Source organism: Culex pipiens, chromosome 1, assembly GCF_016801865.2.
Source record: "Culex pipiens pallens isolate TS chromosome 1, TS_CPP_V2, whole genome shotgun sequence".
In the NCBI taxonomy this organism is placed as follows: Eukaryota; Metazoa; Arthropoda; class Insecta; order Diptera; family Culicidae; genus Culex; species Culex pipiens.
Genome location: NC_068937.1, coordinates 9,417,039 through 9,432,909, shown reverse-complemented (window position 1 = coordinate 9,432,909; position 15,871 = coordinate 9,417,039). Strand labels below are relative to the sequence as shown.

The window sequence follows — 15,871 nt, the reverse complement described above, 5'->3', positions numbered from 1 at the left end:
AATAAGTATGTTTGTCCCGCCCGTGTGGATCAATCGGACCGCGCACTGGACTCACAATCCGGAGGTCGCTGGTTTGAATCCCGCGGCGGGCGCTCTAAAATTCTTTGTGTAAATATGGGTATTCGGCGCCGTCGCTCCGTGCCATACTTTCATACACTTAGGAGCCCAGGGCGGCGAAGTCCTTGTAGATAAAAAAGGAAGACACTAGTGGTTGGTACTAGCAATGGTGGCCGACAGCTATAAAGTCAACTTCGTATGTTTTTGAACGATTCAATTGATATCAAAGAAAAAGTACAATAAAACACTACATTTATAATTCGTAGAGCTCAAAACTGGAATATTTTTTTAAAAGGTTCAAAAAACAAAATTTCATTTATTGCTTTTTGGGTGTTTTTGAATACCTCTTAAGTTTTAAAAATACTTAAAAAGGAAAAATTTAAAATTTCGTTTATTGGACCTTTCAAAACAACTCTAGAAAGGGTTATAACAGAAAAATAAAGTAATAGAATATCAAACACAAGTATTTAACATAACATTAAAAAAATGTTAAATTCGAGTCAATTTTCCAACAGATTTTTTTTTCACTGTTAAAATGGGAGGTAAAAATTCTAAATATTTTTGATCGATGATCGATGCAGATGTAGTACTAGAATACAAATACAGACAGACACGATCAAGGCACTTCACAGAACCCAAACAGGCCGTAATCTAATGAGATGAAGGCAAATACGTTTTTTGTAGTACTAGATTACAAAAAAATAAGCATAAATCGTATTTTTATAGTTAAGTAATCCAAATTTTGCTTTTAAAAATTAACTCTGCAGTACTATATTTTAAAAAAAGGTTTAAAATATTTTTTTTATTTTTTTAAAAGAAAAAAGCACAGCATATCTGGTTTCAAATCTTTTTGTAACTTCCAGGTAAAGGTCATAAAAAAAAACTCTAGATTTTAGTGACGACTCGGCGTCCGTATTGATGACAAATTTCTTTAGTGATCCATTTTCCTACAAATTAAAGTAAAATCTAGATTTACAAAAAATGCAGTACTAGAATATAATAAAAAGTATGTTTTTGAGTAATTCAAGTGATATCAACGAATAAGTAACAAAAAAGTATAGGATTTAAAATTAATTGAACGTACAAGAGACCTTGAGAATTGATCTGATTCTATTGTTGGTGCTTATTTGTTTAATAACGGCAACCTTAACCTAGGGTTAATTTACTGCCCATGGTTCTATCGATTAAAGTAAATTTGAGGAAAAAATATTCTCAATTTCTGTTGTTCTTCACCAGAAATTAATTATAATCATATGTTTGATGTATTACTGGCCTCTTATTAGCTGAGTAGCAAAAATTTCAGGTACTAGAATAATATGCAAAATTTACGATAGTCATCGGTTGGTTAGCGGCACAAATAATTATAATTTTTTGTCGGATTTATTCAAAAAAAAAACTTTTAAATACTATAATTGTGTACTGTAGTAAATACTAGATTAAATCAAAAGAAACTGCATAATTTCTCAAAACAAATTTTCAAAGCTAATCAATCTACTTTGCTAGAAAAGAAACATCAAAATTGTGCACAATATCTAACCTATAACAAAAAGCATTTGTCAATGGAACAACAAAAAACATAAAATTTGCCAAAAAAAATAACAATCCAAGTGAGGTTGGGTGCTCGCATTCCCTAGGTGGTAGGTGTCGTTTTTGTGCAAAAACCCCTCTTAGTCTCGCCGCCGTCTCCTAACCTCCGTCTCGATGACCTTCTCCACGTACTCGACGGTCCGCAGGCCCCCACCGGGCAGTTCCTCCGTCCTTCCGCCGATCACCTTCTCGTCGAGCACTTTTTCCGTCTCGCGCAGCACCACTTCGTTGCCGGTTTCGCGCGATTTCACCGCAATCCGGGGAAACCGGACCGTGGGAGGTTTCGGGGCGATCGGTGGGTACGCCGCGCCACTGACCTGGGTTAGCGATGACGTCGTTGATGACTTGGAGGGTGTTAGGATGTTGCACAACAAGTGTTGCAAATGTGTTTCACACCATGTTACAGGGTAGTTTGGGTTGATTTTTTTGGTGGGGAAATTTCGGTTACGATTGTTACAGATCGGAAAAATTAGCGATAATTAGAGTTTAGTACTTCCAAAGGGAAACACGGAAATCTGGTTTAGCTTAAACACTCTAGTACTAAAATTTCAAAAGAAAAAACAGTCAACTCACCTGCTCGTCGCTGCTACTGACGACGTGCTCGGCAATCGTTGGGTAGTAATCGTGATGGTCAGATTTCAAATGGAGCACCGCCGGGTTGTTGTTGTTCGACTGATCGCCGTCCTGCATCGTGACGGCGTTCATCGTTTGGATCATGATCTGCGCCTGGAGGGCATCATTTTCCAGCGATTTGAGCCGAGCTTGGCGCCACGCGGCACGCTTTTGGGCCCTGGAAGAAAGGAAATCATTTTGTTGAATGACCTTTTTTAAATTTGAGATACTCAATTACAAAACTAACGATAACGAAAAAATAAATTTGATGGTCATCATTTAATTTATTAAGTGTAGAATACTAAAATTTTGACAAAATACCGAATTTCAAACAACGTTGTAACTTTTATATATTTTGCGACATGGGATTGAAACAATACATTTTGATTCGTTTTTTCTGAATTATTATTTATATGACAAACATAAAGAAATTTCAGAACACTGTATTTAAAAAAAATACTCAAATTATTTCCAAAAAACTATCAGCAAAAAACAACGCGCAAAATTTGTATGGAGGTTTAAAATATTAGATTTTTTATAATTTTTCAAAAATTTAACAAAATTTCAAGTTTTTAGATATACTATTTTTTGCAACGTTGATTTTAATATGACGTGAACCCTTGTATGGATTCCACTACATTAAAGTTAGAAGTATTATTCACTCAAATTTCCACAAAATACAATAAATGTGAAATATTAAATTTTTCATAATTTATATTACAGTCTAGACTCGATTTTACGAAGGCCTCGGAAAAATTTCACTTTGGATAATCAAAACTTCGGATATATATTCGTCTTATTTTTGTTTATCTCTAAACTACTGTAAAATGATTAAGAAATTTTAAATCCAAGATGGTGGTCAAAATGGCGGTAATGAAATATTGAAAAAATGCATTTTTTAATTAAATAGGCAATCAACTAGTCAAATTTGACTAAAATTGGGTCGAAGAACTTTAATTTGATGCTAAAAATTAGAAGATAAAAAAATACGAAGAAAAAATGTTTTGTTCGTGATTCGATTATCCGAAGTCTCAAAAACCTTCGGATAATCGAAGAATTCGGATAATCGAGTCTGGACTGTATTGTTATGTCAGATGGTTTTTGTGTTTAGATTTTCGATTTGAGATTTTCGATATTCGATTTTCGATTTTAGATTTTACATTTTACATTTTAGGTTTTAGATTTTAGATTTTAGATTTTAGATTTTAGATTTTAGATTTTACATTTTAGATTTTAGATTAAAGATTTTAGATTTTAGATTTAGATTTTGGATTTTAGATTTAGATTTTGGATTTTGAATTTAAGATTTAAGATTTAAGATTTAAGATTTAAGATTTAAGATTTAAGATTTAAGATTTAAGATTTAAGATTTAAGATTTAAGATTTAAGATTTAAGATTTTAGATTTTAGATTTTAGATTTTAGATTTTAGATTTTAGATTTTAGATTTTAGATTTTAGATTTTAGATTTTAGATTTTAGATTTTAGATTTTAGATTTTAGATTTTAGATTTTAGATTTTAGATTTTAGATTTTAGATTTTAGATTTTAGATTTTAGATTTTAGATTTTAGATTTTAGATTTTAGATTTTAGATTTTAGATTTTAGATGTTTGTTTTTTTTCGTTTTTGATTTTTAATATCATTTTTAATTTTTGAGTATGGATTTTTGATCTAATCAACTAATTTCAAAGATAAAACTAGTTGATTAGATCAAAAATCAATACTCGAAAATTTGAATATATTGAAATAACAAGCCGCTTGGAAGTCGCTAATTAGATTTCCAAACAAATTTTGGCAAAGATGGGAGGAAAAATATTTTACAACAAAAACTGAAAATCGTTTTATTCAAACGTACCATTTTCAACAAAAATTGGGATAGTTAAAAAATATATTAATATGTGAATTCATGAATATAATGAACTCATAACGCTAATTTAGTGAATTTAAATGTACAGTTTCACGTCTTCTGATACCCAAACTGCTAATTATAAAATAGTCCCGACGATAACGAGATATACCTAATCGATATTCGTTGTCAATCCTCTTTAACGTTAACAATTTTGATAAAATAAAAAATAGGTTTTTTTTTCTTTTTTTTTAATATGCACTATTTAGCGGTTTTTTTTTTCAATTTTTCATAAAATAATATGATACTAGAGGTGGGCAAAAAAAGAGCGAGCCGCTCAAAGAGCCGGTTCACTGAAAAGAGCGAATGAACCGTGGCTCACAAAAAAAAGAACCGCGGTTCTCGTTACCAGTTTTAATTTGTTTTATCAAATCTTCTATATCTATATATATATATATATATATATATATATATATATATATATATATATATATATATATATATATATATATATATATATATATATATATATATATATATATATATATATATATATATATATAGATATAGAAGTTCAATACGGAGCGTCGGATCGAGGTGCTCTTTGTTGCGTTGGGTTCGTATAAGCCCAAGGAAGGTTCTTACGCCAAAAAGTGGCAACTTTGGCCACTCTGGAACCGATTCCGGAAAATCTGCAGATTGTATAGGAAAAGTTGCGTAAAATCAAATTTTGATCATAGGAGGCTGAATAAGGAAAAAAGCTAAAAACGTCAACAAACGAAAAAAGGAAAAGACGAAGTTTTTCGAGTAAGGCTTGTTATTTATAAAAGTCCAATATGAAATAACTTATAAAATCACACGATTCTTAAAAAAAAACCTTTTCATTCAAATTTTGACAAAGAGCGAAAGAGCCGTTCAAAAGAGCGGCTCTTTTTGATGAGCGAACGATAATGAGCGGCTCCTAAAAAAGAGCGGTTTTGCCCACCTCTATTTGATACTCTTTTCTTGTTTTGCCCTTTGCTTTTGAGATTTTTTTTAATGAGGATTGATTGTTAGGAAAAACTCATTTTTGATTCTTTTTTTACATGTTAAAGGTTTATGAACGGATTACACAACTTATTAAAACCATTGCAAATAATGTATCCAACATAAAAATTCAAAATTGTTCAACAACATTTGAAAAATATCTTTGGTTAGCTAATTCTAGGTAAATGAAGAAAATTAAAAAACTTACAAAAAACAGCAAACAAATCGGTGCTTTTATTTTTTTTTCTCCTGAAAGTCTTGTTAAGGCGAAGTTACGTTTATGTCATCGAATTCTTTTTGAAAGGGATTTTTATTGAAGACGGCATGCTTTGGCAGCCCCATTTGATGTTAAAGGTAAATTAACAAAATAAAAATTTTAGAATATCAATCTTAAAATTCTTATTTGCAAAAAAAAATAACGTAGTACTAGAATATGAATTCATATAAGTTTTTGTGTTTAAAGATTGAATGTGTTTAGGATTTCAGTGCTAGAAAACGATAAAAAAAAGTTATATTTCGCTTGACTTGTGCAATGTGCAATAAATGTATTGCTTGAAAATCACAAAACCATTTTTGAGATTTTTTAAGTTATCTGCATAATTGTCCCACCATATTTTGCATACTCAATTTGTATCTTAAAGTTTAGAACAAACTAGGTTTTGCCTAGTTGTAACAAATCAAGAGAATATCTAAAAGTGACCATAATCTAGGTAGGATAACTATTCGTTTAAGGAAAGTGTAGTACTAGAATATAAATTTTAGTAAATTTAGCTTATCTTGGATTCATGTAATCAAATTTTAGCAGTATACTAATTTTATTTGATTCAGGTTATTCTGGAAAACCCTTTTTCAAATGTTGCAGTACTAGAATACAATTTTTAAAGTGTTTTATTAACTTTTAAAATGTTCAATTAAACATTGCAGATGGTGGTTTTGCTAATTTCATAAAAAGAAACTTTATGTGGAACGTGTTTACTCAAACTTGTACCAGAACTCACCTCAGCGCCCGTATCTCCGACGGACTCAGCTTGGACTCGTCGTACTCCGGCGGTAGCATATCGTTGGCGCGCGCTCGCTTCTCGGCGTTGGCCGTCCGGATCGGAATCCGGCTGACGGGCGTTTTCATCTGCCCAGGTGTCGCCGAATGCTGCCGTTCCTCGTGAATCGTCGGGCATTGTTGTTGATGTGTTGGTGTGGTGAATGTGTTCGATGCCGTCGTCGACGAATTGTTAATGCTTTTGATTGGTTTGTTTTTTGGTGATGAGTTTTGTGTTGGTGGGTGAGTTGGCGAAGATATGGGTTGTGTATTTTTTTTCGTAGCGATTTTTTTTGGAAAGACACACACAACAGCGGAAATGTGAACGAAACAAATGAAGAGAGAGAAAAGATTTGACGTTTTTGTTTGACTGGTTTGAGGGGGGGTAAAACGAAACGCACGCTAGCGCGAAGCTGGTGCGTAGCCACACCTCGAATAAGAAAAATGTACAAAATTGTGAGAAATAAGGTAAGGAAAAAATGATGTGAAGCACCCGCAGCCGAAAACGTGTGATTTTTTTCTTCTAAGAAATGGAACAACTAGTTTGGAAAAAAAGTTAGCCAAAAACCACCCAATGTGAAATTTTCCAGTGTGAGTGTGAGGAAAAGAAAATGTGTGTGAAAAAGGAAACAGTGACTTACTTTTTTTAGTTGAAGAAAAAGAAAACCGAAACACAGCTTAAGAGTATAAAAGGACAGGTGAAAAAGCGAGCCAATCATATTTACACAAGTAACGATTCTTTTATTTTGATTCTCTTCTCAAAAACATTACATAAAATAGAACCTTCAGCAGTTAAAAGGGGGGGAAAAGTTTGGTTTTCTGGTAAATCTAAAGATATGCGCTAGCCTTAAGGTTAGAATAACTTACAGTGTGTATAGCAGAAAAAACTGACTAATTTTTAACAGTGGTATAATTGACTGTGGCGATCACCGATTTGAGGGATAGATAGTTAAATGACCGAATGTGTAAAAGCTTCCTCTGTTTCGCGCTGAATCACGATTGTATAGAAACGGAAAACAAAAAAGTGTGAAAAAAAGATCCTAAAACTATAAAACTAACGTTAGTTACAAATAATAATACTTGTCCTTGCTTCGCGCGGTGCAGTACTAGAATGGCCTAGTACATTCTACCTAGTTGGGGCGAACCACCTTTGTGGTTAGATTATTTGGCTGCAGTTTAATTTGTTTTCCGGTTGTTAATATGCTAAAATCCCTCACTTTACCACAAACTGTAGTACTAGATTGGTACCTAAACGTCTAAACTGACTGCCGGTGAATTGGCAAATCCTGAAAAAATCATGCAACTAGTCACAACGATGTTTGGCAGCACCAAAATTGGACGTTCATTTCTTGTTGTTCGAAAAATGCAGTACTAGATTTGTTGAGGTAACTGCTGCCAGTTGCCAAACAATCCTGATTTATGAACAATTTCGAGTCCTAGTTGCTTCAGGGGCTATTCTAACTTTAAAACTGCTCAATTATTTTCTAGTGTAGTACTAGAATACCAACCTAAGCTGGTCTAGACGTCACAGAATGAAGTCCCTCTAACCTCTAACCCGATAGTGACAGAACCCGCTTTCTTTTATGCCGTACAAGAGCAAGCAGGCGAAAGTTGCAGTAGTAGAATACAGGCGAGGGAAAGTGAGAGGAAAAGTTTGGTGTGTAAATTGGCACTACGCGCCGTCGTCGTCGTCGCCGCCGCTACTCTCAACTTCGGAGTACAGCTTCGATTTCTTCGAGTGCGTTCCTGAAAATGATTCCGTGACGAAGGGGGAATGGAAGAAAAAATGGGAGGGAAAAGAGAGAGATTTTGATGAAGCTGCACCGCGAACCGGTTAAGAACACATGACACAACGATGATGAAAACTTGTGGGATGCAGTCATTCTCCGGGGAATGTTTGGCCGGGTTCGAAGATTGTCAGCGACGCATGCGATTTCGGGGGCTGTCGGCATTCTACTACTACGTTAGAGACTAACACGCGATCGCTTAGGGCTAACTTTACACTCGAAAGGTAGTACTAGATTAGAGTTTTTTTTTGTTTTTGTTAGTCTATTCTACAGCCTTGGATGGATCGTTTGTATTTAAAATGTTACATTTCAGTTGCAGTACTAGATTTGCACACTCGATAGCAGTTAGAGTTACAGTCGCTAGGACCTAGTCAAGGAGAGCGGTAAATAAAGGGAGAAAATCAAAGAAATAGAAATCAAACAGATAGAGAGCACACACACAGACACGCGCGCGCAACTGAGGTACTAGAACAGCAACTCTACGTTCCAAAACAACTACACAACGCCGCTCAACTCACCTCATATCGTTATCGTTCTCGTCGGACTTTCCGTACCGTCTGCGGATCTCGTCATCGTCGTCCTCGTCGTCGTTATCGCCGGAACAGAACTCGTCCTCCTCCTCCTCTTCCTCCTCGTAGTCGCGCTCCCGGATGTGGCGCCGCCCCAGCGTCGCAATCTTCTTCTCCTCCTCCTGCTTCAGCTTCTCGACCTCGTCTTGAGAGAGGAAAGAGAATACTTTCTCTGCAAAAAAAAAATCAAAATTAGAAATTTTACTGAAGTACTAGATCGGATCAAGTTCCTTACCAGGTTTCGGCGTCTGCTTGGTCTGATCTTCCATGGCGTTCTCGAAGAAGCGCTTCTTGTCGGACACGCTCTTCGGCGTTTTCGGCGCTGGCGGTGGCGACTGAGGCGAAAGAAAAGGTTGCTTTAATTCTGGTACTTCAAATTTGTCGGGGAAAATAAAAACTTCGAACAGTAAACGCCAAATCATTCCCATTTTCGAACGAAAAAAAAACTGTCTTGTAGTGCATTTTTATTGAGGCGGAAAGCGCGGCAGGCAGCCTGTACGGTGTGTGCACTAAAAGATTCGGGCCAATTCGGTTTGCAGCTGCGCAGTGAGCTTCGTCTCGGACTGTCTTGCTAGTCACATCGATTGGAGAAGATTGGATGCAGAAATAAAACTGAGTTAACCCAATGTAGAGGAGAGAGAAATCAAACCGCCAAAAGTGTCACATGTTTTTTTTTGGTATAATTTATTTGAAAAGCAGTATTAAAATTTATTTCGATTCGCGAAATTATATTTTTCCCTTGGATCGATATAGATTTAAAAACACATACACAGATAGAAGTAATGCTACTAACGCTAAGTTTGGTTTATCTGAAAAAATACATCATGCTGTGGTTATCTACTGGCGAGTTTGTGACCTGGAATGGAATGGTTGTGTTACATCGATGAAATATGATCCCTAAAGATAGCTTACAGACATAAATTACTACAAATTATAACTCGTTTGGTGCGATATTCGAAAAACTGCAGTACAAGATTGGTGAATCAAATGTTCCAATTTCTTCTCCAAATTTTGCCTGAATTTTAGACACGCTTCATACTGAAACTTGATCAAGATGGCAAGTTGTAGAGCGATGTTGAGTTTGTTTAAATCAATTTAGTATCATTTAAGTGAGTGACGAGTTATTACTTTCGTTCGAAAAATTTTGCAACAAAATTGATGTGTTGTAATCATCAAAATTTACCTCTTATACATGATCCCTTCAAACCGAATAAAAACAATATTATGATTTGCTTGGCAAAAGAGTATGTAAATATTTAAAATTCCAAACATTTAGAATAATATTATGACTAGAATTCTAGTACTTCATTTAAATCTCGATAAACAGTTGCACGTTACACTAATAACTTCCAAAAACTAAATGACAAAAACTTGTTGTATTTGAAATACTAAGATTAAAATTTCAAATATGTATTGTAGTACATCATTGCACTATTACAGTCCAGACTCGATTATCCGAAGGCCTCGGAAAAATGTCACTTCGGATAATCGAATCACGAAAACAAATTTTTTTTCGATGTCTTATTTTTGATTGTCGAGCTTAAGTATGACCCCTAAACTACGCTAAAGTGATTTACATTTTTTTTAATCCAAGATGGCAGCCAATATGGCGGTTACGAAATATTGAAAAAATGCATTTTATTATTTAATAAGAAATCAACTATTCAAATTTGACTAAAATGGGGTCGCAGAACTCGAATTTGATGTTTAAAACAAGAAAAAGAAAAAAACGAAAAAAAAAAATCGTAATTCAATTAGTTCCATACAAACCTTCGGATAATCGAACTTCTGATAATCGAAACTTCGTATAATCGAGGCTTCGGATAATCGAGCCTGGACTGTAATACAAATATTGAAATTCCCTAAAGTTAGGCCATTGCATCGAAGTTTGACGATTTCAACTCGGTGCAAATAAAAAATATGGAATTCGTTCACGTGGTTTGTGAATCACCCCTTAAACTTTTGCTAAAAATTCATAGAATGTTCAAGAAACCACAAAAAAATCTTGTCAAAGTTTCCATTTCAAAATAAAAAATTATTTCCAGTCTAAAAACTATCCAACTCAACTAAAAATTGAAAAATAAGCCTATATAAAATGATACTAATTATCAATTTTTTTCATTTATCTCAACATTTTTTCAGAAAAAATATTTAACAAGGTTCAAATTCGTGCTTGTCAGTATGGAAAACAAATTGATAAAATAATTATGTGTCTGTAGTACTAGATTATTCACAAAAATGCCATTAGTCAAAATATCAGCCTGATTCTATCTAAGTTTTTTTTTTTAAAAGAATTCCGTTTTTTTATATTCTCTAACATTAATGAATTCGTTCTTCAGCAAAAGGAATGTGGAATGTTTTGCATTATTTTTAATTCAAAATTAAATTTATTTTCTGTAAATTTTTGGAAAACTTTTTCTTACTCTTGTCTTCTATTTAATTTTTATAAGTAATAATGCTTTCGATTGAATTACGAATTACGAAAGGAACTCCAAAACTCTGTTATGTACCTTAATGAACTTATTGTTACTTGATTATTCACAAATAAAATTGAATTGAATTAAAAAAAAATGTATTTTGTAAATTTTCATAATTGCAGCTGAAAACTGATTTTTTGTGAAACTCATGTTTCGATTTGATTAAAAAAAATTTAAATATAGTACCATTTTATCTTAAAGTTTTAAGAATAAAAAAAGATTCATTTCAAAATTAAAAATCGATTTTTATATTTTGAACGTTTTCAGAAGAAATGAAATTACTAAATATTTATCTAGCCTTTTCAAATTCTAGTACTTCACTGAAAAAAAAAACTCAAAATGTTGTTCTCACTAGAAACACCTATAATTTATTTAAAATTTTGCTATTTTATAAAATTCAACAATTGATGTCTTCGGTATTTCAATAGTGCAGTACTAGAATTTCGTTAATCATTGGTTCAACACTGATTATGAATAAAAATAAAGCTGGTGATGAATAAATTAGAAAAAATGGTTGTGCATTTTTCCGATTGCAGTACTAAATTTATTACTGCAATTTATTAATTTATTCGAAATAGAACAATTTAAATCTTCAATCGATTTTTTCTTCAACGATTTCTGACAAAGGACATGTCTGGAATTTTTTTTTTGAAAAGGCCCTATAAACAAAATTTCTAATTTTTGCTTTTTGGGTGTTTTAGAACCACCTTGAGTTAGGGGTATTCAAAAACACCCAAAAAGCAAAAAATGAAAATTTTGTTTATAGGACCTTTTCAAAAAAAAAACTCCAGATGTTTTAATAGTTTGTACGTATTCTTTCAATTTTAAATTCAAGTACTTCTCTTAAAAGAACCAAATTAATGTAATGAGAAGAAAAAATAATATCTTAAAATTTAATCTATTGAAAAGTCAATACGTGCATTAATAGTTTAAAAAAAATCAAAAGTTGACTTTGGTAATCCTTTAAGAATGCAGTACTAGGTTTTAATTTATCATCATTTCAATACTATTTATGAATCGTATTAAATTTGTTGATGAAAATTAAAAAAAAAATTGTGCACACTGTTGATTGTAGTACTAGTTTTTATATTGGAAAAATAGTATCATGATATTTGTGTAGTACTAGATTTGATTAATATATAACAAGCTGAATCTAAAATCAATATTTTATTTCGAATGGTTCATGAAAAAAGTGTATTTTTCAAATAGTTGTGACGTACATTTTTAAATTTAAACTTTTAGAACTCCTCTGAAAAGAGCTAAATTGATGTGATCAGAAGAAAAAACAACATATTTTTTTTCAGAAATGAATTCTTTGAAAAAAGTCAGCAATCGCAATCATAGTTTGAAGAATTTAAATGTTGACTTCGATTATTCTTTTAAAGGGCAGTCATAGATTTTTTTATAACCATTTTTTTCGGGGATTTTGCATTTTGACTATTGTAGCACTAAATTTCATGGAAAAAGTAAGTAAACACGAATTTTTAGCCGATATTTTTTTGTTAGACGTTCCAGTTAGAATTCAAATGTTTTGATAGAGTTGACATTTTCTTCCTTTTTCTAAATCTAGTGCCTCACAGAAAAAAAAATCACAATAAGAGTGACAGAAGTAAAAACACCATGTCCTTATTCATACAATTAAATTCTTTTTATATTTGTTTTTTCAGCGAATTAAAAAGTTGATTTGGATAATCCTTTAAAAATTGCCGTACTAGATTTTTGTATATCATCTTTCAAAAACTGTTTTTGAATAATAATTTTGAATGAATTTTGCAATTTGATAATTGTAGTACTAGATGAAACACAATTGTAATCGACACCTTAAAAACGAAAGTTAAACGCTTTCCTCTCAACCATTCTAGTACCGCAGTTTATCAAAATCCCCTTCCTTACAACCTAAATCTCCGCACTCTGAAATTTTTGTTAACAACAAATCAAACAAGAAAAAAAAGATAAACTTAAACCATTCCAGCTTAAATAGCACTGCTAGCGAACGTACTACTCGCTGCAGTACTAGCCGTGCTAAAGCTATTGTTACTACTACTACTAACAACTCCAGCCTGATATTGCTGCTGTTGATGAAGGTGGTGGTGGTGATAAAACTGTTGCTGCTGTTGAAATTGCTGTTGTTGCTGTTGCTGATGAAGGTAGTTGTTAAACTGTGCAGAGGATGGTGACGTTGATGGCGGTGACACAAAGTTGTTATTGTTTACATTAAAGTGATGTTGTTGATGGTGGTGGTGCAACTCGCTAAACACCGTCGATGGGATGGGTGCAAACTGAATGGGACCGGTCGTCCGTGGGGGCAGCGTGGCCGGAAGGGGTGGCGGTGGCGGTGACATCAGCGTCGGCGGTGTTGTTGCGTAATAATCGAAGGAGGCCGTGGATTGCGTCGGCGACGTCACCCGGTCACTCACCAGGTAGGTTGTTCCGCCGTACGGCGACGGGTGATGGTGGTGGTGGGTTGGTGGCGGCGCCGGCGGAGCAGGTTGGGTGAAGGTGTAGATTGTGTGCTGGGGCGTCGGAAGTTTGGTGTAGTGCACCGGAAGGACCTGGACCGGTGGGTAGATTGTGGGGTTGGAGCCGGACCAGTGCGGTGAAGGTGAGGCCGGGTGGGGTGGCACGGGGGAGACGGATTGGCCGTAGTCTAGGAACGGGTTCGTCGATCGCGACAGGAGCTCGTTACGGACGCGGTTCTCCTCGAGCAGGACCTGCCGGTGGGTCTCTTCCGGAACGAGCGTGTTGGCGGTGCAGTTTTCGTGGATAAATTCGGCGCGCTTCTTCGTCGGGAGGACGTCATATTTGGCCGCGATCAGCTCGATCCGGTTGAGATCCGGCGTCGATGACGCGCGAACCTCCCGGATCGTGTTCGTCCGGGTGTCGTGCTCGTACTCGACGTAGTCTCCCTGTCCAAAGTCCTCCTCCATGTTCCGGAGACCCTCATTGAGCACAATCTCCGCTCGCTTCACCTCTCGGGACAACGGTCGGTCCTCCACCCTCCTCGGAGGTGACCTCCTCCGGACCACTTCCTCTTCCGGCAAAAACTCCTTCCGGAACGGATTCCGATGGTCCTCCTCCTCACTCTCCTCCTCTTCACTGTCTTCCTCGCTGTCATCCTCCTCGGTATCAACTTCCTCCCCCCGAACGTACCGCCCCCGCACCTGGTCCTCTTCCGGCGTCGTGCTCCTGCTCCGACTCGAAGCCGTCGGACTCCCGCTGCGCAGAATCCCCTTCAACTGTTGTCCCCCTCCACTATTATTGTTCGCATCCCTCAACAAACGCTCCGCGGTGGCCGCAGCCGCCGCCTTCCGGTGCTCCGACTCGTTCGGATCGTCCAGATCGAAGCTGACCGACTTCCGGTGGCCGCCACCGGGAGTGGGCGTCACCGAGCGACTCGCCGGTATCGGAGGAGGCTTCTCCGGCGATGGTTCCTTCGAGGATCCGCTTGTGGACCGATATCCGGTGTAAACCGGAAGGTAACTCTTGGTCGCCGGAAGTGGCTGCGACGAAGTCGCAGTCGACGAGGTGTTGTTGTTGTTGTTGTTGTTTTGGTTAGTAGTGTCAAACGAGGTCGCGGACGTCGACGACGTCGACGCGGAGGAGGTAGTAGAGCTAGTGTTGGTGGTGTTGGTAGTAGTACTAGTGGAGTAGGTGGAGTTAATCGAGGTGGTGGTTTTACTGGGTTCGTTTGCATGCAACGCGGGCCGGATATTGCCATATCGGCGGCCGTCGGGGACCTACGGGGACAATCGCGTACGTGGAGAGGGAGCGCATGGAGTAGGGGGAAAAAAGGAAGGAAAAGAAGAGAAAATCAAATCATTTTCAAACGGAGCGAGCCGCTCTAGTACTACACTTGTATTTGGGATGATGACAAATGTTGATGACGGAGATGACGCAAACGGGATGATTAGTGAGGAGTTGGAACTTAAAAACAACAACACAGGAACCACTGCCTTCCTCTTTCCGGATTTTACCGACCCACAACACGAAGATACAGTATTATCACAAACGTCGCGATGGTAAAAACATGATGACGATGATGATGATGAATGAGCACAAAGTGATATTACACGAAACGTCACAAAATGTTATACACATAAATCTTGTTTAGTTATACACAGTTGACACAAAAAATAATGAGACAGAGAGAGAGAGGTAAACAAAAAATTGTACGAAAATACAATTAACAGATTTACGCGAAAATAAATACTTGGCAAAGCAATCAGAAATTAATAGCCGAATAGACAACAATCCAATCAGACGAAGTTTTTGCAACTCCTTTACTTTAGTAAACATTATAACCAGTTGACGTATTTACATGAATAAAAAAATATAGAAACAACTTAAAACTAGAAAAAAAGGTTCAATTTGATTCAGTTTTCAACATGAAAAAGAATAAAAAAAAATCATAAAGTAGCTATTACACTACGGCAAACAAACAAACAAACTCGAACTTTTTGACAGTTTGTCAGTTTGCCTGGATTTGTTTGTACAAGCGTCAGCCTGCATACATAAAATTACAGTCCAACCTCTATTATCCGAAACTTTAAGTATTCGATGTTTGTAATAAACGAATCAAGAAAAAAATTACACGGAATTAGAGTTTTGCAGCAATTTCAAAACATTTTTTAAACGACAATTTTAAATTGAAATTTTTTAAATCATTCTGAAGCATTTTTGAGCCTATTTGAGCTCGACCAAAAACAAGAAAATGAAAAAAAAAAAACTTGGTTCGATTCCGATTCTAAGGTCTTTGAGTAATCCAGTCTAAACTGTATTTTTGTTATTAAATAAGATGAAATTTTACAAAAGAATTATTTTAAATTTTCAAATTAGGATCTAATAGAGATCCTAAAATATTAACAAAGGAATAC

At 35.5% G+C, this 15,871-nt stretch overlaps 1 protein-coding gene across 14 annotated transcripts in view; it reads right to left on the bottom strand.

Moving 5' to 3' along the window:
• Nucleotides 1-15,871, bottom strand: part of LOC120413290 (protein lap4) — a 126,717-nt gene that overhangs the window by 13,217 nt on the left and 97,629 nt on the right. For 9 of the 14 annotated variants that reach the window (XM_039574033.2, XM_039574032.2, XM_039574036.2 and 6 more), the window contains 6 exons: nt 13,049-14,734; nt 8,756-8,855; nt 8,470-8,692; nt 6,127-6,363; nt 2,218-2,434; nt 1,749-1,988 (listed from right to left, as the gene is read on the bottom strand). In XM_039574033.2, coding sequence (XP_039429967.1) covers nt 1,749-1,988; nt 2,218-2,434; nt 6,127-6,363; nt 8,470-8,692; nt 8,756-8,855; nt 13,049-14,734 — 2,703 coding nt within the window. Of the gene's footprint in view, nt 1-1,748; nt 1,989-2,217; nt 2,435-6,126; nt 6,364-6,884; nt 7,911-8,469; nt 8,693-8,755; nt 8,856-13,048; nt 14,735-15,871 lie in introns of those variants that run through there. The other 5 variants (XM_039574034.2, XM_039574040.2, XM_039574037.2 and 2 more) reach the window with 5 other exon arrangements.